The sequence below is a fragment of the Dreissena polymorpha genome, chromosome 14, assembly GCF_020536995.1.
Source record: "Dreissena polymorpha isolate Duluth1 chromosome 14, UMN_Dpol_1.0, whole genome shotgun sequence".
In the NCBI taxonomy this organism is placed as follows: domain Eukaryota; kingdom Metazoa; phylum Mollusca; class Bivalvia; order Myida; family Dreissenidae; genus Dreissena; species Dreissena polymorpha.
This window is the reverse complement of record NC_068368.1, coordinates 67,966,846-67,992,716: the sequence shown is the minus strand read 5'-3', so window position 1 is coordinate 67,992,716 and position 25,871 is coordinate 67,966,846. Positions and strand designations below refer to the sequence as shown.

General features: G+C 33.7%; 1 protein-coding gene across 2 annotated transcripts; it reads left to right on the top strand.

Moving 5' to 3' along the window:
* The first annotated feature begins 1,396 nt into the window (after positions 1–1,396).
* Positions 1,397–25,254, top strand: LOC127857012 (uncharacterized). 2 transcript variants are annotated; one of them, XM_052393267.1, is made up of 3 exons: positions 1,397–1,940; positions 2,162–2,232; positions 24,805–25,254. In XM_052393267.1, exons 1-3 carry the CDS (start codon positions 1,663–1,665, stop codon positions 24,936–24,938), a joined length of 483 nt encoding a protein of 160 aa, XP_052249227.1. In that variant the 5' UTR covers positions 1,397–1,662; the 3' UTR covers positions 24,939–25,254. The 2 variants fall into 2 exon arrangements, with proteins under 2 accessions (XP_052249227.1, XP_052249228.1); XM_052393268.1 differs by lacking the exon at positions 24,805–25,254 and adding an exon at positions 2,587–3,110.
* Positions 25,255–25,871: the final 617 nt, after the last annotated feature.

The window sequence follows — 25,871 nt, the reverse complement described above, 5'->3', positions numbered from 1 at the left end:
CCACGCACAGACAATAATCGTGTTTGTTGTTGTTGGACACATTGTCGGGACCATTATGGTCGAAGTGAAACGTGTTGAAATATGTTTGGTGTATTATTTGATGAAATAGTGTGCATTACAATCGCTATCAAATGCCGATGTACATTGAAACTTATAAAATACACATATTTTCTGTCATTACAATTCAGTATTAACATGCTGATTAAAAGCAATCTAAACATCCGTGTAGTAACAATTTCCCCTAGTCAAATACATCCTCCTCGTTCATGTATAAATTTAATGTAAGCCATTTAAACCTGAAGGTGGTGCGTTTTAAGATTGTACTGACAAACGGTTTAGGCAGTTATTAACTTGTTTGACCATTTGTCAAATTAAATCATAATCAAAAGAATATCATAATGAATGCTGATGGTGTAAATACTTTCTTCAATCGGCGTGGCATAATCGTTAATTAACAGTGGACTTATATATAATTTATATACAACGATTTAATATGGCTTTTCGAGTTTCGATGCAATATCTAAAACACGAAAAATCGTGTCGAATATTTGTGGTGATCGTTTGTATCTCCATTATGCAGAGTGTATCTCAAGGTAATGAAATGTATATGAGCCGTGCTTTGTAAAAAAAGGATTCAATGCATGTGCGTAAAGTGTTGTCCCAGATTAGCCTGTGCAGTCAACACAGGCTAACCAGGAACGACATTTTCCGCTTTTATGATAGTTTTGCTTTAAACAAGTATATTGTTACCATAAAATCAAGTTTAAACGGAAAGTGTCGTTCCTGGTTAGCCTGTGAGGACTGCACAGGCTAATCTGGGAAGACACTTGACGCACATGCATTAAGCCCCCTTTTCACATAACACGACTCATATCTTGTATTTCTTAAATATTAACGTTAGCACCATTCATTAAATTGATACAATTAAAATTACAAGCCGAATTGTTTTGTTCGTTTAAAATTAAATAAGCTCAATTTGTTGCTGTATCTAGGTATGTTATAATCTTATAATACTTTAAATATGTGCAGTATAATAGATAATAAGTCTCGTAAATTTTATTTCACATTTTAACAGCGCAAACGTGTCCCGAGGAATGTCTTACCTGTGATAAAAGAGACAGGTGCGAACGCTGTAAGGACGGATACTATCTGCAAAAACTAATACGCTGGTGTGTTCCTTGTACAAACGAGGCATGCCTGACGTGTTCAGATAGAAGTGAATGCACTTCCTGTAGGCCAGGTACATTTGGCATTACGTGTGAAAATAAATGTAAACTTGAATGTAAAAACAACACGTGTAATTACGGAGATGGAACGTGCTCTTGCATTGATGGGTATTATGGCCCAAATTGTTCGGAGAAATGTTCTGAGTCTTGCTATAATGCATGTTATAAAAGTGGGTTATGCCTATGTAAACCCGGATACTATGGCGATACATGTCGATCTAAGTGTTACAGTGGATGCTTAGGCTGTGATAATCCATTTAACTGCACATTATGTTCAACTAATAGACATGGAATCCAATGTGAAAAAGAATGCTCTCAGAACTGCTCTTCTGGATGTAACCTCTACGACGGTCACTGTAATAACTGTTACATTGGATGGTTTGGAATCTACTGTGACAACAGGTGTTCTGTGCACTGCGCAAACGAGTGTGATTCTATGGGAAAATGTTCGGGATGTGTGTCGGGATACTATGGAGATTTTTGCAACATACAATGTTCAAGTAATTGTATAGGAGGATGTAATCAAAGTACCGGGGAAAGTTTGGTCTGTGTAACAGGATTTGAGGGAAGGTTTTGCGAAGTTATACCTGATAAGAAAGTTTCAACGCAGATTGTTTCACTGTCTGGTGTTGGAATCGCAGGATGGGAGATTGCTTCTGTCCTGGCCTTAGTCGTCGTGCTTGGACTTGTAGTGTTTTGCCGAAGACGGGTTAAGTAAGTTCAAAACGGAAGTGTGTTCTTCGTTGAAAGCTTGTACATGTTCATTTACGTGATCATTTATCATATTTTGGAAGATATTTTAAAAGTACATTTAATAAAGCATTGATAAGATCTAATTGCCTTAACTATGCTGCAAATGGTCTTAACTTATTAAAGACAATTATTGGCCAATATTATACAAGTCACTTAACAAGATAATAATAATGTTTTTGCAGAACGGCACAAGAAGTAAATAAGAAACCGGAATGGACAGACGACAGGTATTACAATGTGAAATCCATGAAAGGTCAGTTGCGTGTATTTGATCGAAAAATTAAATATATTAACAATTTTAACAAACAGCCTACATTTTACAAAAACACCTTTTCCTCACAATAACGAGACGTTTGAATATTAGTTTGGTTTATTCAATATATAAAATAGACATACAGTCCAGGAGTATACATGATCAAAACATAGTAACATATATAAAGGGGTGGCATGTGATAAGTATTGAATTTCATAAGTTGTTTAATAAAGTATAAATACATGAAAAGGTCTAGGACAAGAATTTGTTTTAATATGTCAACTTAAAGTGTACTAATGTCTGAACGATTCACAGAATATAATTGGAAACATTTCACTGAGTTGAACTTTGTAGGTGCTGTTTCTGTCAGCATACGTCCGGACTCCACGCCATACTAGAGTTGCCTTGATGATACGGACATCTCTCACACGTATTCTGCCTTGGACAAAAACGCGGCTTAGTCAGTTCAACCGGAGCTTCATTGTTGAATGTGAAATTTCATGTTTTTTTTACAGCGCAAAACATGAATATTTCAATCAATATGGACCACTTGTGGTGTTCTGGCTCAGTATGTAATATATTGGAATAATGCAACTGTAAAAACATCATCAGGTTGAAATTATTACAACCATATTCGCTTGTCATTCACGATGCTACTTTAAAATGTACCAAGCGCGCAGAACACGATTTTTACTTTGTTTAAGTCAAATGTTAACATATTGACAACATGTTATACGGCAAAATCTATTATTTTCTCAACTGTATTCATCACACAAGAAATAACTATAAAACATGCCAAAGCCTCTATTACGAGTTTATATAAACAAATAATACAATAATTACAATATGAGAGACAGGAACTGCATGATAAGCTATTAAGTAATGTTGTATTTAAGATGGAAAAAGACATGTGGTAGTTTTTTAGCATTTTGTTTAATTCAATAAAATTGTAGAAACAACTTATAAATCTATATATTATTGTTCAAGCAGGAGATCCATTTTTTGTTAAAAACTTGGATAAAACCTCTCATTGAATAAGTATTCTTTCCTTCATCAAACAACGTTTTATCGAAGGCCTGAAAGACCAACATCAACCCAATGAAACGAAACTATCTTTCTATACTGCTTTTTACAGAATTCAGCTTAAATAAAACGATTTAGGCTAAATTCATATGTAATAATTATATTTTGCCTGATAGAGTGTTCTTATATACAATAGTTTTATTTCCGTTGCTTCAGTTTTATGATATATTAATCGGATTTTGGTAGGACGGTCTGCGGTTTAGTGATAAGACGGCAACGGTTTATTTGATGGTCGATATCCTGTATGGAGTCATTGGCAAACATCTGGCCATATAGACCGATTAAGAATGTGAGTGTTTGTAAATCAATATCACATTAACGCTTTAAATACAATCGGATTTGTGTGGTGTGAAAGTCGTCAAGGAAGGGCTACATCAACAGAATAATGGGGCGTAGGTATCCGGTGGATCATATCAGTACCTAACAGACGTATGAATACGATAGATATTGGATCAAATAAACATCCCACATAAACCTACGTAAAGGTTTGTTAATATAATAGTGATAATTATTTGATCATGTAAACATAGTAAGTACGCACGTGTTTGTAGATATGTTTACTTGTCGTGCCCTTCAGCGAGCAGGAAGAGCTTCTTCAGTTTGAACCATTTTCTCGCTTAACACACAGCACAGCGTGTTAGTCATTTACGCTTTAAACACTTGCCGAATATACAAACTACTTGATTTTCAACTATTTTTTACGAACAAACACCAGGCTCCTGTTTTGTCAAAGAACTTACGACAAAGTTACGCTTGAATGTTAAGTATACAACAAATAAATGTGTATGATCAACATGTTTCTTTAATACAGGATGTGTGAAATATTGTATTGAAATGAAAATAAATACGTCAATAAACTTATACTTAAAATGTGTGCTCAGCGATTATCCATTTGTATTGTATGGTAATTCATTTTATATGTGATGTTCAATGAAAAAGACCCGTGATTTTCGATGTGTTTTGTTTTGGACCAAAGAAACTTTCCAAGAGCATATCAACTAAGGTGGTACAGAAATACTTTGTAAAATTAATAATTTATTATATTTATGTTAGTAGAACTCCTCACGCAGTATAGTTGGAAGCAGCATGAATCCGATTGCAAATAATCGTGTTGTTATGACTTATTAGCAACTTGCGAACAATTGATTAGTGACACGGGCATTTAATGGAATTCCTATTATTAATAAGCGACTTGCTAAATAATTATTTGGCTACACGGGCCTTAAATGGCCAATGAATAAATAGCTATTCGTTGACAGCGTGTAATATACAAACTGTACGTTCATATTGAACGAGTAAATATGCTCAGCCGAACGTGCCACACAAATTATGGTACAAAAACTTAATAGCAATCACAATCTTATTTATGCTTGTATCGCAGAATAAACCTATGAGCAGGGCGCGTCAACATATGCTTTTATATGATTGTTGCCTTTCTACGCCGGGTGGCTGAAATGTACTTGATAATCCGACTTGTTCTGCATCTAGTCGGGTCAATTACATATTGACAATATTTCTCAGAGTAGGTTCAGCTATGTAGGGTGAGCAGGTTGTATTCTTTGTCTGAATTGTATCGAGATCAGAAGCATCTCTTTTGATGCACGCCTCAGTTGAGTCTTTGTGTTGTGGACTTGTAGTATAAGCCAGGTCTGTGAAATCCTGCAACGCACTGTTGTACTTGAATGTTACATGTGGAAATAGGGTACAAGGGTTCTGCATTTCCTCGGTCATCCCACTGCCGCGAGTTAGACCACCTCTTAAAGGGACAGTCAACCAGATTGACGAAAAAAGGAAAGTTCCAAATTACCGTATGTTTTATAATAATTAGTTTATATTGATTAAAATATCACGACTGGTATATGACATTACTGGGAAAAAGTTTTTACGTTTTCATATTCATAAACTTGTAATTGTAAAAAAAATACGGTATTTAATTTATTGTTTTTTCGTCAATCTGTTTGACGGCCCCTTAAGGAGACCACATCAGTGTTTTCTCAGTGACAAGATCCCTACTTTCTGCAGCCCAGCGCAGCACTGATTGCTCCTGCAAACAACGTGAACACGATCAATGAACTTTCGATAAACGTCTTGGGGCGTTTCCTCTATGCTGCTCATTTGCTGAAGATAGTAATAAGCAGATCGCAGGTAATTGAAGTGCCCAGCTGCAGCAAATACAGATACAAAAATCGGACACTGCCTGCAAATGCATCTGTCACCACCTAGTACTATCTGCCTTGAGCAACACCTTGCCTTGCTAATCATAAGCAGTTAATAATGCCATAATGAACTGACTTGACTTTTAGATTTGGGCAAGCTTATGTTGTTCTTCTCTGTAGCCCTCTCCAGTTTGATCTAAATCTCAGAATATTTAGCGTCGTCTCGCCTCTTGACGGGGAGAGTACAACCCCTCGGCCTGATTCAGCATTTTCTTAATCACAGGATCTAACGTGGTCATTTCGGATATGAGCTTGCTGTGTAGGTACATCTCAACTGTAATAGGCATATAGTTCCGAATCAGGATTGCAATGCATCGTATAAAAACACGACGATGTTTCAACACACTTTTCTCGCTGACATGTTTATGTTTAAATTTTAAAACAGTGTATTCTGTATCGAATACCACATAGTTATCGACTTTATAGGCTGGAGAACATAAACCGACTTGCAAAATATTTGTGTACTGCGACCTAACCAATATTGGGTCAATTTTCCAATATCGCGGATACAGCATACAAAACAAAATCTAAGTCAATAAAATCAATTATTTCTTGCTTTAATGGTACCATTTGGATGAGTTTGTGGTTTAGATAGGTAAACTTTAATGAGTTCTTGCAGTTTCAGTATTCCTTAACCCTTGCATTGTTGATAACATTTTGCACCCATGGACAAGAGAGAGCGCATTGCAACTCTAAGCATCCCACTGGGCTATAAAGCTTAGAGTTGAGTTGAATTATTGCAACTAGGTTAAAACCATTCGTATTCATGCAGTAATTGCTCATTTTTACCATGAGCGGTGTCTTTTTTGTCACAAGTTAACTTCTGTTCCGATTTTAAATGCCTTTCTTCACGGAGTGGAAACATTGCGACCATAACGCTTGTGTTATGTGCGTAAAATATCGCAATGCAGCTTCCGTTGTGGTGGCAAAATTCAATAAATAGATGCAAACGGTAAGTACGGTTTTGTTTTATACGTTTCCCGAAGACAAAGAGACATACATTTAAAAATCGGGGAATGCTATTCAATACGATTATTAATATTGTTTACTATTCTGGCAAAATCATTGAGAACAATCCAATATCCTAACCTCAAGGACTTTACAAAGGTTGGTTCATGTGATGTTGACAATGAAAAAGTATTTTTTTATGATATTATATTTTTGTACAGAAAATCCCATTTTATATTCGTTTTTATAATAACTATGCTCGACTACAAACAATATCGTTTGAAACTATTGCCGGGAACCAGCGAGTAATGGCGGCTTTCTTTAAGCGCTCGTCAAAATAAGTGATCATTTATTAAATAAAGCCATAAAACATTTTGCGATAGTGCGTTTGAGTGTCTGTGCAACCCGGGATAAATGATGTTACGAACCACAAAAGACAGCTTGGCATGGATTGGAACTAAAGGCGTTTTATGACACGGTAACTTTTGAATATAAATGTATTGGGTGCGGCCATATTGCTTTTACCTGATGTTTACCTGCGTTACCTGCGTTGTACACAGTTTGTGACCTCAAGTGTAACGGTACAATGTAAAGGCCACCCACGCTCGACAAACCAATGTATACTGGGCAAAATTAGCGAGATAATAAAGTGATTTGGACAATGACAACTGAAGAAAAGAAACGTAAAAATGGCATAAACTCTACTGGTAGTATCAGTGAAATTGATTTGCAAGAATCACCATCACAAAACAAACAACAAGAACAAACTCCAAAACCTCAAAAATTTCGAAAGGCAAAAATGCCAAAAGTTGGAGAGACAAATTGGAAATCAGAGTATAACGTGTCCTCTGAAATAAATGACAAGAAATCGCAACTAAAAGACATTAATCATAAGTTAGCAAATGTAGCATCAACGGTCGATAGGTCTATTGAAGAATTAAATTCCAAAATTAAACAACTTATAGAAAAAGACGACGCACGAATTAAAAATACCATGAGAGAACTATTATCTGGCATGAAAGACGATATAGTGATTTCACTTTCAAAACAGATCGAAGTGCTTGAATCGAGATTATTTGAACGAGAAATAGAAAATGATAAACTTAAACAGGAAGTCAAAGACCTGAACAAGAAACTCGAAGATTAAGAAGAAGTCAATTCCAAACTGGCTAATTCAATCGCCAAGAACGAATCTGAAAGGAGAAATATTGAGAATGAGGCAAATCAATATAGCCGAAACAACCATTTAATAATTAGCGGAATTTTGCATATTGAAGAAATCGTTGAGGGAAGAAAACAAATCAAGAGGTTTGAAACCGCTGAAGAAACAACCAAATACATGGTTGAAACGCTGAACACCAAACTGGGCTGCCGGATAGACACAAGCGATATCGACATCGCACATCGTTTGGAGAAAGGACCAGACGGTAAGAAGGACATTATAGTGCGTTTCCAGTCGAGGTTACTGCGAAGCTCAGTGCTAAAACAAGGTCGTGTTCTCCGCCAATCAGGCATATTTGTTAAAGAAGACCTCACTCCTCTGAACTTAGAGGTCTTCATGAGTGTCAAACGAAAAATGTCTGACGAAGTGTCCAGTGTATGGACCCGTAATGGGGTTATCTTCTTCAAAAACGCACAGGAACAGGTCACCCGCGTCGTCTATGAGGACTATCAGACCTGGTTAGACCTGCCCTGGCCGAAACGAACAACACAATAACGACGGTCAGTACCGTCATTATCTATCACTGAACAGTATAGACTTGTGAATGATTTAAACTGTGCTATCATGCGTAACAGAACTTATAAATGGATGTAATTATAACAGCTCTCGTATCATCATAATTTTCAAAAGTGGTTAAATACAATCACGAAATAAACGCATTTTTTGTGTTGTCGCCTTTTTGTAGACAAGGTTAACAAAGAATAGCACAAATGATAAATATTGATTTCACGTAAATAAATATTACAATAATAAGCGGTTAACAAAATCAACGTTTGTATTGTGAATAAGCATAACATGACAAAATAAGTAATAATACGTTTGATAATATTTATTGTTAACAACTTCTTATGTAAAGTGCTTACATCAGGGAAAACTATATAGAGAACATAATAGAGCAATAAATAAGAATATTTATAAATATTATATAAATGTTACATTAAGTATTCTAATTATTGTATACTGATGGCTACACCAATGATACATCAAGCTCGAGATGTTTACATAGTGTATTTTGTATAATATATGTAATAGTGTAATTAAACTGTAAAATAATAAAACTATATAGATAACATCAACTATAAGCAATAAATATGAATATTTATAAATATCATATACATGATTCACTAAATAGACTTATTATTTTATAGTGATATATACAACAATAATTAATTTAGATCACAATGTTTATATGTTGTATTTTTGTATGTTTTTGTATAGTGTAATTAAATTGTAAAATAAAAAAACTATATAGAGAACATCAACTATAAGCAATAAATAAAAATATTTATAAATATCATATACATGTTACTCTAAATAGACTTATTATTTTATAGTGATATATACAACAATAATTAATTTAGATCACAATGTTAAATATATTGTATGTTTGCATATACATGTATTTTTAAATAGTGTAATTCAACTGTAAAATAATAAATAAAGTATTCAAATAATAATAATAATAATTAAACTGTAAAATAATAAATAAGAATTCAAATAATAATATTAAATATATACATCACATTAATATATCTAAATTTGGTGTCTCATTTTGCTTCTATACCCATGTATTTACGATGCTAATATTTCAATTATAGTACATGTTCTAGACACTGTATACTATTCTTGCAAATATTTGTCAATATACTGCCTTTTCACGGTATTGTTTGTAATAAGATCGAAAGTGAAGCATGCAATTATTTGTTGTTGCAATTACTTTTATACCTATGTTTCTACTTTTTTTAGGGCAGAATTGTTACATGCAATGTTTCCAACTTTCTCTTAAATATATCTCTCGATGTTACCTGTGTTGAATTCCTAAACCGCATCTCTTTTTTTCGTTTTCGCAAAAGAGACAAACTAAGGAAAATGATATAGTATATTTAACAATTTGTAGAATTTGTTTGTTTGTTTGTTTTATTTGTGCATACATGTCAAGCAATTTACAATTCAATGCAATCAAGGCAATAAGTAACGTATAGATTGCATTATTATCATATTCAGAAACATGCATTACATGAATGGTGCCATTTATCACAGATCCAAATAAGATTACGACATGATGTATACACAGGATAACCCGTAAAGCTTAGACATGTAAACATGAAAAAGCTTATTTCCAACGGGGTCCCTGGATTTAGTCGAACAGATCTTATAAGTGACTATAAATATATTGTTTTTTTCAGTTCTTAATATAAAATCGGCATGATCCTACACATGATTTCTTCTACAAATTAAGTGAATCTTTCAAAAGTTGACATGATAATACACTGACACGAATAAAAAACATAAAAATAATGAATTACATAAAATAAAACAAATCTAAAAGTAAAAATACATGGAATTCTCGTCTACCTTCATATCATTTAATAGATGTGTCTTAACAAGTTTCTTAAAAGTAAATTTCGATTCGATGGACTTTATATTATCGGGTAATGCATTCCAATCCGTAATACCATTGTAGTAAAATGAAGAACTAGTAAAGCCATCAACTTGAGGTACATAAAAATTAAATCGGGATCTATTCCCATACTGATGGACATCTGTACATTTGACAAAATTGTCTTTCATATAGCTTGGACATTTATTGTAGAAAATCTTATGGATGTGGTTAAGCCGAAGTTGCTTGCCTCTTTGTTCAACGTTCAATAAACCAAGTTCTTCAAAATGCGATACAACAAGTGATGTCCTACAATGGGAATTGTTAATAAAACGAACCATTTTATTTTGGACTATTTGTAACTTGTGCTTAAGCTGTTTCGTGAGTCCACAATACCACGAAGAGGATACATAATCTAAATGACATTGTATTAAAGAATTACATAAGCTTTTTCTAAGACTTTTATTTAAAAAATCACGTTGTCTATATAAAAATTTAAGTCTAGAGTTAACCTTCTTGACGATATTATTTACAATAGAAGTACCGGACAAATCAGCATCTAGAATAGAACCAAGATATTTTACATACGTCTGAGATTTAATAACATGATCATTACATTGTATATGAAAATTGTCCACCTTGGTGAGTTTACGTTTCGAACCAAAAAGAATACATTCTGTTTTGCCTAGATGGAGGGATAGCTTATTGTCAATTAACCATTTACTACAGGACTCGAGTTCTTTGCCTAAAACTTGACTGATGGTACTTGGATCTTTATGTGAATACAAAATAGCACTGTCATCAGCATAGAGTATTAATTTACAGTTGGATGATATACTTGTTATCATATCATTAACGTAGGTCAAGAACAAAAGAGGACCCAGTATACTCCCTTGGGGAACACCACACACTACCGATTTGAAATCCGATTTAGCGGCATAAACATGTACAGACTGCGTCCTATCAGCTAGGTACGAGCGAAACCACTCCACAGACTCCATTCCCATCGCACGAAGCTTCCGACACAGAATGTCATGATCTACAGTGTCGAATGCCTTCTGTAGATCTAACATAATCATACCAGTAAACAAGCCATTAGAGGTTTGTCCACGTATATGATCAGACAGGTGAATAAAACAGGAGTCAGTGGAGTGATTCCCCCTGAATCCACTCTGATACTCATACAACAGACCGTTCTTCACTAAAAAGGATTCCAACTGGTTGTATACAGCTCTCTCTAATATTTTTGAAACAATGGACAAGATACTAACCGGTCTATAATTAGAAACCACGGACCTATTGTCTTTCTTAAACAGTGGTTTTACCTTAGCATTTTTAAATCAGTGGGAACTATCTCCATAAGTTTCTTCTATTGGAAGATCCATTCCCACGGGGATCCGCACATACTGTGTTTTTTTATACCAGCCCTTTATTAAGTACCATTCGTACTAAATAGTGTAGTTACGTTGTACATATTTTCTTTTATGGTGTATGTTCTGGCTACACTATCCTTACAAACAGTTGTCAAATACATTGCATTTTCAACAAACGTAAAGTGGTATATTTGCGATGCACTTTTCTTTTTTATATTTACTGAATTTGTTCTGGCAACACTATCAGTAAAAAAGTTGTCTAATATATTGCCTTCCGCCTTTTTGTTTCTGTCTTGTTCCAATCTATTAAAGGCAAAAAGGAAACATACATAAATTTGTTGTCCCGCTTTGCTTCTATACCCATTGATTTACAATGATAATATTTGTTTTAATGGTTCTTTTTCACGTTCTTTTTTAAGGCAAAAGGGAAGCATACATAAATGTGTTGTCTCATTTTGCTTCTATATTCATGTATGTATGTATTTACGATGATATTATTTCATTTATAGTACATGTCCTAGTAATACTATCCTGGAAAACATTTGTCAATGCATAGCCTTCCACGGTATCGTTTGAAACACTTACGATAAAGATATGTAAATATTCGCAGTGCAGTGCAAACTGAAATTCTAGTTAATTTAAAAGATAAGATAATCTTTACACTGCACTAAATATTGCAATTATTTTTTATCAAATATAATCCCTTTATATGATATAATTGTAAGAATTTATTACAATACACAAAACCTTCCAATGTTAATCTTTATTCATTTAATCACTGTTAATATAATAAGATGTGAACTAAATTTATGCAATGCACTGCATATTGTAATAATATAGATGATTTAGTTCATTTTCTTGTATTAACACTCGGTATGTTTTCCAGCTGCATATCTTATGTCGATATAGCTATACATTGTCACAAATTGTATAAAATGTGTTTATAGAGCAAATCCATGCTTAGGCTGTCTGATTAAATTGTCAGGTATTGTTTTTGTACATATAATGTTTTTTTGTTGTCTCCTTTTAATCTATATAGGGTTGCATAGAGAAAAAAATACGTTCTCACGGATGATTTTGTTAAGCATAATACAATGTATTGTTTACGAAACATCCATTGCCGAGACTTGGGATATGAATTTTTGCAAACAGAGTACTCATCTGACCCATAACTCCATTACGCTTAACCTATTGTTTAGGATGAATAGCTCTTCTCTATTTTTTAAAATGAAACAAACCGGACTTGCCATTAATTTGTCATATTTTTACGAGAGTGGTCTTATGTTTCTGAGGAATTATAATAATATCTGACACATCATCTATAATTGTTAAGATGGTAAGATCGTGGTCTATCCGTCTCCATATAATACGCCGAGGACCATTTAACCGTTATATGTTGGCTTAATATAAACACTACATTATAATGAGACCTTACTGGAACTTTTAACGCCCATTATAAATGCATAGTACACATTAAAACATTATGTAATCAAAGTTGCAAAAAATATTGCCAAAGGTTAATTTCTGCTTATTTTTTTCTAATTGTAATCGGTGGTTAAGAAGTTATTGTAATCGTGAGACATAAGATTGTTGAAGTTGCCCAAAAACTGTCGCTCACATAACCTCAACAGTTGCACTTCAGGTAACTAAAGCAAAAAAAACGAATATAATGATCACCAACAAAATAAGGGAATCGTGGGTATCATCTATTTGTTTGTTGTAGTTAGAAATTCTTGTCATCGTAATATCGTTTGTTAGAAACAAACCACATTTCTTAATAACCTCATTTGTCTAAGCATCACAATACCCTCAAGCACTTGCCCTACACACCTAACTCATGAAGCTGGTTGCACTATGTTTTATCATGTGTTGTTTCTTTTATAAAGAAAAATATATACAGTAAATACTATATGATTACAATAATGTGTAAAAGAAAGTACGACAAAGAAGAGAATATGCCTTCTTGACATGTCACTTGTTCAATAGAGTTAATAGCATTGTGTTATGAATTCATTCTCCGTAATCAAACAACATTGGTAGCCAGTGATGTATATGTATTCTTTTCATCTGATTTCCCGCCCATAGCATTCTTATCTATGTATGTATATGTGTGTGATGTATCTGGTATTATTCCAGCAGCGTTAGTTGCCAAAGATGAATATGTATGGGACATGTCCGGCTTGTCGTCCAAGTAACTGTAGTCTGACTTCACCTTTGTAAGTTCGCCTGCTGGAGCTGCAACAATCGCATAATGATGCAAAATAAAGATTAAAAAAGTAATCTATCAATATAGAATAATTAAATAACAAATTCATGACTTGAAAATAAAAAGTGCATGTCTTTTTGTGACAGTGTGCTTATTTTTGTTGTGGCTTGTACTTATTGTTCTATGATTAAACATTTTTTATTAGTTTTCAAATTCAAACTATTTTACATGTTGACAGTACGGTTTTCTTTATTTTGTTAAGAACATTTCAACAACATTCTTAAACAATCTATACCTGTGTCATGAGCCGATATTCCATCGAATGCGGTATTTTCGTACACATTCCGCGGAGATTCGCGATATTGAGGTCGCCTTTATTGATGGAACAACAATATCTTTTTTAATTCAGTTAAAAAACAACAAGAGTTGCATATAGAAGATAAGTAGTTGTAAATTTTTCTTATAGTATAATATAACATAAAATGATGAAATATCAAATCTATAATGCAGCTAATGGTTGGATGTTATGCTGCATAGCGGCACGTATTTATTTAATTCATATTTTTATCTGTTTAGTTTTACACACGAGGCAAGTAACAACAGTTACAAATCTAAGTATTTGATGTTTTTAATATATAAATAGTTAACGATGGTTACAAGACATCGTCAATATAGTGTGGGAGACAGTATACCAATACGGATCATACAATTTGAACTAATAAAACAAAATTTGTGTGCATGGAAAAATACATAACGTTCGCAAGAAAGATCACAGGCCTTAAATTTAAAAACGAATTACAATACCTCATTTTTAGAATCACCACAATAACCACTTTGATTATGATAAGTGCCAAGCCCCCTCCTGCTGCCCAGGTAATGATAGCTACAGGTGGATCATTCCTTTGGTCGTCTTCACTACGTGCAGTTTCACTCATATCTGCGTAATATATTCACTTCATGGATGCGTTGGTTTGAGGCACAATACAGTATTTACAAGCAATCACATATAATGGTGAATATTACACATATATGTGAATGTTTATATAAAATATGTAGAATAAACTTACTTGGATAAACATGCAAAGTTTATAAATAAATCGTGCGCGTGCGTTTTTCCACAAAAGACGCGCGCGGTTTATTTTCTTCATATAAAATACAATTCAATCATATTCGATAGACCAATGCTCGTGGCCATATGACGCTCATTGACGAAATGCGAATACAATTATATTATATATTACAAGAAGTCGTGAACTTACCACATTGTTTTCCTGTGAACCCTTGCACACATCCATCGAAACAACTGCCCCCTATATTGCACAAAGCGGTGTTGTTGTCAGTAGATCTTGCTTGAGCACTTTGCAGGGCACGTCTGTTCGCACAGAAAACCGTAATAACCGGGAATGCAACCACTGGTGCAAGAACCACTATCTTGGGAACATTCGTTGTACTTGCAGTTTGAACTGAATGACACATTGCACGATCCACCGTATGAGTTATTGTTTAGACATTTGTGGCATGCTCCTGAATGTTTGTAACACGATATGTTGTCGCACGCATCAGGGCATTAAGGGTGACATATTTGACCATAGAAACCTCGTTCACGTTGTGTGCAATGCGTACCGTTCAAACATGTGTCACAGTTGCTAGGACAAACATTATCGCAGAGACCTCCATGATATCCAGATTTACACAGAACGCATGCCCTTGACGATGACATACAAATGTTATCAACACAGTTTTTTGAATACACAGACCCGCAGTTATGACCACACCTGTCTGTAGGGTAATCACTGCAAACACCGGATAATTGATCGCATCCGAGTACACATAACGCAGGTCACCTGTTGGAACAGATTCAACCATAATATCTTGGAATACATTAAAAATAATCCCCACTGAGCCTATCACATTGGCCATCGCAGTTGGCAGCACAGCTGTATTCACAATATAGTCCATAGTATTGAAAACATTTTTCTGTAGCATCGCGATTCCCCATGCAATGGGAAGGACAGCTGTCATTACAATATTTACCAGACTGACCCGACGTGCAGCACACACAGTGACCGTTGTAAGGATCGCAATTTGTTGAACATTGCGAAGGGCATTTATGTTCACATATTTTTCCATAATATCCCGATATACAGCAATAACATTGATCATTAAGGCTGCCAAATGCTGTTCAGTTGACAGGACATGCTTTACAAATGCCGGTTTGGATATGGCATGTGCCATTACAGTCAGCTGTACAGTAAAACTGACAAAATTGGCCGTATCTGCCAGGTAGGCATGCTGAACACGCTGTATCACTACAGTCTATACATCCAGTTTAACACTTTAAACTGCAAGTATCGCCATAGTATCCTGGTTTACATTTGCATGACCCATTGAGATGATCACATGAATCAGAGCAAAAGTCCGAATATTTCTGCGAAAAATACGGGCCATGATATCCGTCAATGCAAAAGCACTTACCATCTCCGACAGTGCACGTGTTGTTTTTACATCCAATTTTACAATCACTATATTGATCTGCACAAGTCAGACAGTCAGTGGTCGTACAAGGAACTCACGTTTGGTTGTTAAACATAAAGTATCCATCCACACAGCTAGTGCATTTGTTTTTTGTACCACAGGTAAGACATGGGGTAGAACAAGTTGGTGCTAGTAAAATGTAAAAATAAAAATTTATAAAAATTATAAAGGCTCGTGCTGTTAAAATGTAACATAAATGATCTTACTCATCACCATTCATAAACAATATGCTAAACACATACTGTTTTATTACTTTATTGGTATAACTTAAAATATGTCAGCAGTATAACAAGTCGTTAAAAAAATGATTATACTTGTTGCAAACGAAAAAAATAACTTTTTTATTGTATGATGAGTTTATTTTTAGTGCAGATATATTAATGATGCTAAATGAACGACCCTTTGTAATCTATAAACAGCTTATAGAAGAATACCATTACCTTCAGACAAAATGGAAATAATGGAGATAAACCCAACCAAAATATATATCCTCCACCACTGTTCGTGTCTCGGATTTCGAAAACAACACATCTTCGCATACGCCTGTGAACGTTTTCGAACGTTATGTAAATTACCACTCTAACTCGTATTTATATAAATAGTTGTATACTCTTACGAATAATAACTTGTGAATGCAATATTTATTAAATAGTAAAACGTTAATCCAGAAAACGAAAACACCCTAATTGTTAATTCTAACCATAGTTTAAAGCACCGACTTAACGGTTGATTGACTTTCTATATATGCATTCATGCCCGTGTATAAGATGATATTTTGAATAGATGCGTCGTTTACTACAAGGAAGTTTAAATTTCACCACGCATTGAAATCGTCATTTTATTTGTGAATGTTACTTCACGAAAGTGTAAATTTCATCACGCATTGAAATCGTGATTTTCTGTGTGTATGTTACAAATGTAGGCGTTTATATGAATTTGAGAGACAATGCCAGGCATCATATTTCAATCAATAAAAATACAATAAGAAAAATTAAACAATCGAACCTTCCGGTATTTTCTAAAACTGCACTAAACAATAATTTAGTTTTTCAATCTATAAATTCGACCTCTAGATTGCAAATCTCTTGAGAATTTGTACGAAAATATCACATTTGATGAAATAGCGCTTCATGGCAAAGGTAAAGATTGTTTTTTAAAAAGTTGCTGCTATGTTATCAAAAAATGAATAAATTTAATAAATCGTTTCCATTTAAAAACTAATTAAATGGCTGTGCTCGGATCCAGAAGATAAAGTACAAACCATAACAGACATATTGTTATACCATACTTTAACCATTTATATAAGCCATAATGATCGTAAAAAGGATTATAAATCATTTTACGCGTTACGGACACTAACACCATTCTACATAATAATGGATTCATTGTTATAATAAGCTTCAAAAGCAACCGCAGAAAAAAAGACACACATCAATAAATAGACATGCACTTTTTATTCCCAAGACATGATTTCGCTGTTATATTATTCTTAAGTGATTGATCAATCAACTTTTGCAGCTTCAACAAACGGACTTCAAACATCCACTTTAGAAAACAGTTACCTGGACGACAATCCCGACATGTCTCCTATATATTTATCCTTGGCATCCAACGCTGCTGGCATAATACCGGATACGTTGCATACGTATACATACCTTGTTTCCAATACCATGGACAACAAACTGCCAATGCTGATTGAACAATGGGTATGGCTTCAATAAGGATGATATTTTTTCCGTTTTACAAGTAACCTGTCGATAAAGCATGTCTTGCCTTTGTTCTTACTCACTATTGAACAGCTATAAATTCATATAATTCTAACTGAATGTGAATGATCCAACAATTTATTTAAACAAATGCAGCATGCTATATGAGTTATGCGTGTAGTAACAGTGGAATGGAGCATTGTTGGCCTAATTTGTAATTGCTTGATTAAATTATTATGAAATATCATTTGATAATAAAGAGACGATCTATAGCATGTCAAGAATGCCTATCTTCAACAAATAAATAGCCGATACACAGAACCCCCTTATTTTGTTGGTGTGCGTTTAATACGTTCACTTGTGTAATATGTTTTTGGATGTCGCATTATCACACAGTGTTCGGGATTAGCGTTATACGATCTCTGTCAGCCGTCTTCGTCGATCGTCCGTCGTACGATTACTAATCTATGAAGTTTAATTCGATTTCGAAAGCAGGGAGAACTGTATGTATGTAAGCTATCTTTGTCCGCGATCTTCGTCGATTGTCTGTCGTACGTTAACTAATCCATGAAGTGTTATTCGCTTTCGACAGCAGGGATAACCCGTATGTAGTATTTATTTTTTAGCGTAATCGCATAACTAAATCAGCCGTGGTAAACATTTATTATGGAAGTGAACACGTTTTCTTGTAATATACTGAAGATCGTCAGTTCATGAAAGTTTATACCGATCCCTTTAATGAATATAGCGTAGTTTGCATGTGCTTTCACCAATGTAATAAGAGTCAATAGAGGTTCAAACAAATCATTTTCAATATTTTTTATTGCGAATAAAACATCATATATGAAACTTCACATTTGAATATAACGTGTTTACTAGCTGCATTAAAATAAAGATACTTACATTAAGTATAAGTTCAGGTTATTGATTGTTTCCTTCAAGATTTTGTTCACTGTGGACAAATGAATGGTTAACTTAGCCTCGGTGAATTGATAAAAGCATAGACCGAGCAGAATGTCCTATACCTATATAAAATGTCATGTGCATGTAAAGCGCGCATACAATTGTTTATCAAAATAGTTCCGATTTGAAATCCTTTGTGTAGTTCAATACATATTCACAGTTTACCATTGCTTACTATTATTTGTAAGCCTGTTTAAACCCACATGCTTGTATTTAAGGCTAGTACTTGTTTTTCTTATTACTTTAAAATTAAAGGAGGTAATCCATTACAGCGTGCGTGATATTGTATCACTCGTCATACACACAGGGACATTTACATTTTTTTGTATTTATAATAAATATATATGCAAGGGATACAACTGTCAAAAAATTTAATTAACACCCTTGTCTGAATAATAGCCCAGATTTAGCAAACGAATGCAATCAACACAAATATGACACTGAATATCGATAGACAACACATTTATCTGATAAAAAAAACTTAACACCCAATGTATTTGAAATAATTTTGGCATGAAACCATACACAAAAAATGTAAACAAAATCAACGTAAAAATGCAAGTCGGACAAAGGTATGCACAATACAATTTCAATAAAAATGGTATTATTCCCCTTCAACTTTCGTAAAATCATAAGCTACCTGTGTTTATTTTAAACATTAACTTCAATGCATTACATCTAACACCGATCGTGCTGTAATTCCAGCCTTTTTAGTTAAGAAATTGACTTACAACAAGTTTCGTTACGTTATTGAAGATTTTCCGGCAGCCATATGCAGACACAAATAATTGTATCGCGATATTTGATTGGATGGGCGATTTTGTTCCAATTATATTAAATACCAAGGTAAGTGTCTCAATATACGTGGAACCAGTAACAAAATGTAAACAAAACACAGCTGATTGTGTATCACGCCCTCTCTCTCTTTTAATATGCACGTGCATTTACCGACGTATAATAACTGAAGCGTATTCCTTGGCAGTCAGAAAATAAAAAAATCTCAAATATGTTCCGTATCACTAACAAAGAAAAGCTACATCAATTAATATCGATATTTCCTTAATTTCGTTCTTTAAATTGTAATTGTACAACTCGTGGTTTGTTTACTATTTGTGGGCGTGTGAATGTTTAAGCCAGGCTACAATTCATTAATTAGTTAATTGTATCAAAATACCGGGAACCATGACTTGATTTCATCGGACCAATCACAGGTTGTTTAACAAACGGTAATGAACATTAATGCGAAGCATTCCGAAGTGTTATGGCTGAGAAGAATTCACCATCATCGTTAATGTAAAACTAGTTTTAACCGTTATTTGAGCAATCAATAGTTATTTAAATTACTGTTTTGCTATTTATCAATACAATGATTGGTTATTTTACGAGTGGTAATTAATTACATACTTTATATGCCACCAAAAACAGGAATTTGTTCAAAAACTCATCATCACGGTGTACATACTTTTGTCCGAGTAAGGAAATGTGTATTTATTTTCAGGAAACTTTCTTTGTTTTATGTATGTACATCGAGTACATACATGTTAAGGTTATGTATTTTATCAGATAAATGTGTTGTCTATCGATATTCCGTGTCATATTTGCGTTGATTGCATTCGTTTGCTAAATATGGGCTATTATTTAGACAAGGGTGTTAATTTTTTTTTTGACAGTTGTATCCCTTGTATATATGTATAGTATATATACAATGTTTTTTAAATGTCCCTGTGGTCATACAGGTAGCTAATATTACAAAACAACTGCTGGCATCATAATGACATTGATTTTCACAAGAGATAACTCTGGACTGAATTTCTCATCAACTACCATTTTTATTTATTTTTAAACGGAAGGAAAATACTGATTGGATTGGTTTGACACCTTAATTGTGTCTTCTAAGCTTCTGTCAAACATGTTTATGTATACATGCATTAACAATTTTATAATTTAGACTATAACATTTAATAAGCTGATTGAAATAGGGACATTGCGTCCCGCTTGTTTATTAAAATGTGATTAACTAATAACACTAGTACTATTGTGCAGTTCATAAGTTTTCTATTTGTCAATTATTCACATTGTCGTTCATTGCAGCTAATAATAATAGCCACACATTTTTAAAGCATTATATATGTCAATATGTGTAAGCCCTAGCATTCCGATCACATATTTGCGAAAGTGACCATTTTGTTGTTTTTAAACATTTGATCGGATGTACGAATCATATTACGTGTAGCGAAAAGGTATTGGGTTTGCATTCCATAGTGGTAACCTAAGATGTGATCAAATGTGTTCAGACGGTGCGAAAATATAGTAAAGACGCTCGAGAACCTGGTTTTCACTTGTATTGAGATATACGTTAAGTGAAACGTTTCAAAACATTTATTGTATTTACTTGTTATTTTGTTTCATGTTCGCACCGATACAATATTAATTGCAATTTAAAATATCTGTATTTTTAATATGTTTGATTACGGGAAATACTTACGTTATTGATTTTATAATTGATTGCATAATGTAGATATTTGCAATGATTGATATAAATAGTTACAGGCTTAGTTACTGACCCGATACGGGATATACGGTATATCCCGTATCGGGTCAGTAACTAACCCTGTAACGGTTAAATCACGCCAACTACTTTCCATCTCATCAAATTAACAAGGACAATGTCATTTTATAATTAGTATTATCGAAAATATGGCCCATATAGTTAACTGACACCATATAGAATATATGGGGTCAGAATGTGAAGTCACCATAAAGAATATATGGGATCAGCATGTGACGTCAAGCAGCCAATGAGAGAAGAGTATTTCGTAGATGACGTGATATATGGTACGCAGAAGAAACTATTTTATTTTTTGTTCAAGTGAAGAAGATAGTTGTTCTGTTTAGTGTTGCAACATTAAGCAACCATTGGCTTTAGCCCGCTAAATTAACAGCAAGGATAATATTGTCACTTTTCATAATTTATGTTCGTGTTATAGTCTCTAATATTATTTCACTCCTTTGTGTAGGGATCGCTGGCTGGGTTACGGTGTATACCCTTGCTTTCGTTGCCATCGCCTGGTTTGTCGTGTATTGTTAATGTTCCATGCAACAAATCAAATAACACCTTTAGTAAAAATTGCAAAAGAATGCACACCACTTAGACAGAGTTTTCTATATTTCTAATGAATAGAATATAAATAATGAAATTTTAGTTAAATCGATAAATTCTGACTAGACTCGAGTTAAAGCATTGTACTGTAAATTATGTTATCCCGATTAAATTATTTAAGTATGTTTTCGATGAAAAATCTGCCTGATTATCCGATTTTGATTGATCTAACGTTAATAATGAAATGAAAAGCAACGGAATGTTTGAATTTTGAAATAATATTGCTAAACAATATGCAAATATATCGTTCTTATTTATTTTACAGTATTTGGTCATATTAACATGTAGGTTCATGTGTGTAAAGGCAATCTTCATTTGCAATTTGCAATTTTTACTTGTCTGCGATACTCATTAAATCCCTTTGTTATTTTTGTGGATTATTGTGACTGTAGTGCTATTAATATTTACAATAAAGTCGATGTTATGTGTTAATGTGTTTTGGTGTTCGATTTATTAAAATATGATGATCTGCAATCTCTCTGAAATTCTATATCTAGCTTAATGTGTAATATACATAGATTGGATGAAACGTATATCAACATTTAAATGCGTGGTAAAATTTAAACTTCCGTGTATAAACCGATTCTCTTTTCACAATATCGACTTTGTAAATTGGCATGTTTGCATCTATTGAAACCCATTCACACGTTAAGTTAGTGTGTTGAAATAAAGTTTAAATTTAACATACAAAACGGTTATGGATGTGTTCGTATCTTGATATTAACGTTCGATTGAATGATAAAATATTGCATTCAAATAGTGTTTTTTCGTAGGATTAATAACAATTTATTTATATAAATAACTTTAAAAGTGGTAATTTACACATGTTCGACAACGCACGTGGCGACAGCGTTATATAAAAAATTAAATTAATAGAGTTATTTACATAAAAATGTCTAAGATGGGCGTTCTGTGAACTATGGTGGAGGATACATATTACGTTTGTCTTAATTACCACTATGCATATTTTGTCTGAAGGTACTGACATTCTGTTAGTTGAGTATATTAAAAAAATTATCGTTCATTAAGTGTCATTAATGCATATCAAAAACACCATTAGAATATAAACACGTAAATTGTTTCGTTTCCAACAAATATAATAGTTTTAATTAACAACTTGTAATACGTCCGTAAGTAGTTAATTAATACCAATAACATAGACTATTATGTGCATTTCCGTATATTATTTACAAGGGTGATGATTAATGTTTTTATAATATATTTTGTATCATTTTTAAGATTTTTATTTTTACATTTTACTAGCACAAATTTGTTCAACCCCGTGTCTAACCTGTGGTACAGACAACAAATGCACTAGCTGTGAGGATGGATACTATCTGTATAACAAACAAACGTGTGTTTTGTGTACGATACCTGGCTGTCTGACGTGCCCCGATCAATATATATGTAGTTCGTGTAAGCAAGGTAAATGGGGTACTTCGTGTTCAATTTCGTGTGGCCTTGGATGCAAAAACAACACGTGTGATTTTGAAGATGGAGAGTGCTCTTGCATTGATGGATATTATGGCTCATATTGTTCGCAGAAATGTTCGGAGTATTGCTCTGATGTATGTGATAAAGGCAATGGGTCATGTCGATGTAAACCCGGGTACTATGGCGATACTTGCAGTTTAAAGTGTTTAACTGCATGTCTAGACTGTGATTATCCATTTAACTGCACATTATGTACAACTAAAAGACATGGAATCAAATGTGAAAAAGAATGCTCTCAGAACTGTTCTACTGGATGTAACCTCTACGACGGTCACTGTAATAACTGTTACATTGGATGGTTTGGAATCTACTGTGAAAACAGGTGTTCTGTGCACTGCGCGAACGGGTGTGATTCTACGGGAAAATGTTCGGGATGTGTGCCGGGATACTATGGAGATTTTTGCAACGAACAGTGTCCGAGTAATTGTATAGGAGGATGTAATCAAAGTACCGGGGTATGTTTGGTCTGTGTAACAGGATTTAAGGGTAGGTTTTGCGAAGTTATACCTGACAAGATAGTTTCAACGCAGATTGTTTCACTGTCTGGTGTTGGAATCGCAGGCTGGGCGATTGCTTCTGTCCTGGCCTTAGTCGTCGTGCTTGGACTTGCAGTGTTTTGCCGAAATAGATATATGTAAGTTCATAACAGAAGTGTGTTTTTTACGTTGAAAGCTTGTACATTAATATTCATTTAGGTGATCATTAATCATATTTTTAAAAGTATTTTAAGAGTACATTTAATAAAGCATTGATAATATATAATTGCCTTAACTATGCTGCAAATGGTCTTAACTTATTAAAGGCAATTATTGACCAATAGTATACAAGTCACTTAACAAGATAATAATAATGTTTCTGCAGAACGGCACAAGAAGTAAATAAGAAACCGGAAGGGACAGACGACATGTATTACAATGTGAAATCCATGAAAGGTCAGTTGCGTGTATTTGATCGAAAAATTAAATATATTAACAATTTTAACAAACAGCATACATTTTACAGAAACACCTTTTCCTCACAATAACGATACGTTTGAATATTAGTTTGGTTTATTCAATACATAAAATAGACATTCAGTCCAGGAGTATACATGATCAAAACATAGTAACATATATAAAAGCGTGGCATGTGATCAGTATTGAATTTCAAAAGTTGTTTAATAAAGAATCAATACATGAAAAGGTCTAGGACAAGAATTTGTTTTAATATGTCAATTTAAAGTGTACTAATGTCTGAACGATTCACAGAATATAATTGGAAACATTTTACTGAGTTGAACTTTATAGATGCTGTTTCTGTCAGCATACGTCCGGACTCCACGCCAAACTACAGTTGCCTTGATGATACGGACATCTCTCACACGTATTCTGCCTTGGACAAAAACGCGGCTAAGTCAGTTCAACCGGAGCTTCATTGTTGAATGTGAAATTTCATGTTTTTTTTACAGCGCAAAACATGAATATTTGAATCAATATGGACGACGTGTGTTGTTCTGCCTCAGTATGTATTATATTGGAATAACGCAACTGCAAAAACATCATCAGGTTGAAATTATTACAACCATATTCGCTTGTCATTCACGATGCTACTTTAAAATGTACCAAGCGCGCAGAACACGATTTTTACTTTGTTTAAGTGAAATGTTAACATATTGACAACATGTTATACGGCAAAATCTATTATATTCTGAACTGTATTCATCGCACAAGAACTGACTATAAAACATGCCAAAGCCTCTATTAAGAGTTAATATAAACAAGTAATACAATAATTACAATATGAGAGCCAGGAACTGCCTGATAAGCTATTAAGTAATGTTGTATTTTAGATGGAAAAATACATGTGGTAGTTTTTTAGCATTTCGTTTAAATTCAATAAAATTGTAGAAACTTTATTCAACAACTTACAAATTTATATATTATTGTTAAAGCAGGAGGTCCATTTCTTGTTAAAAACTTGGATAAAACCTCTCATTGAATAAGTATTCTTTCTTTCATCAAACAACGTTTTATCGAAGGCCTCAAAGACCAACATCAATCCAATGAAACGAAACTATCTTTCTATACTGCTTTTTACAGAATTCAGCTTAAATAAAAAGATTTAGGCTAAATTCATATATAATAATTTTATTTTGCCTGATAGAGTGTTCTTATATACAATAGTTTCATTTCCGTTGCTTCAGATTTATGATATATTAATCGGATTTTGGTAGGACGGTCTGCGGTTTAGTGATAAGACAGCAACGGTTTATTTGATGGTCGATATCCTGTATGGAGTCATTGGTAAACATCTGGCCATATAGACCGATTATGGATGTGCGTGTTTGTAAATCAAAATCACATTAACGCTTTAA

Bases quoted from the DNA above. Each gene is read 5' to 3' on its own strand.
- LOC127857012 (XM_052393267.1), top strand. From the start codon at position 1,663: ATGGGAAAATGTTCGGGATGTGTGTCGGGATACTATGGAGATTTTTGC. The intron at 1,941-2,161 runs GTAAGTTCAAAA...ATGTTTTTGCAG, and splicing joins TTTTGCCGAAGACGGGTTAA to AACGGCACAAGAAGTAAATA. The intron at 2,233-24,804 runs GTCAGTTGCGTG...TGAACTTTATAG, and splicing joins CAATGTGAAATCCATGAAAG to ATGCTGTTTCTGTCAGCATA.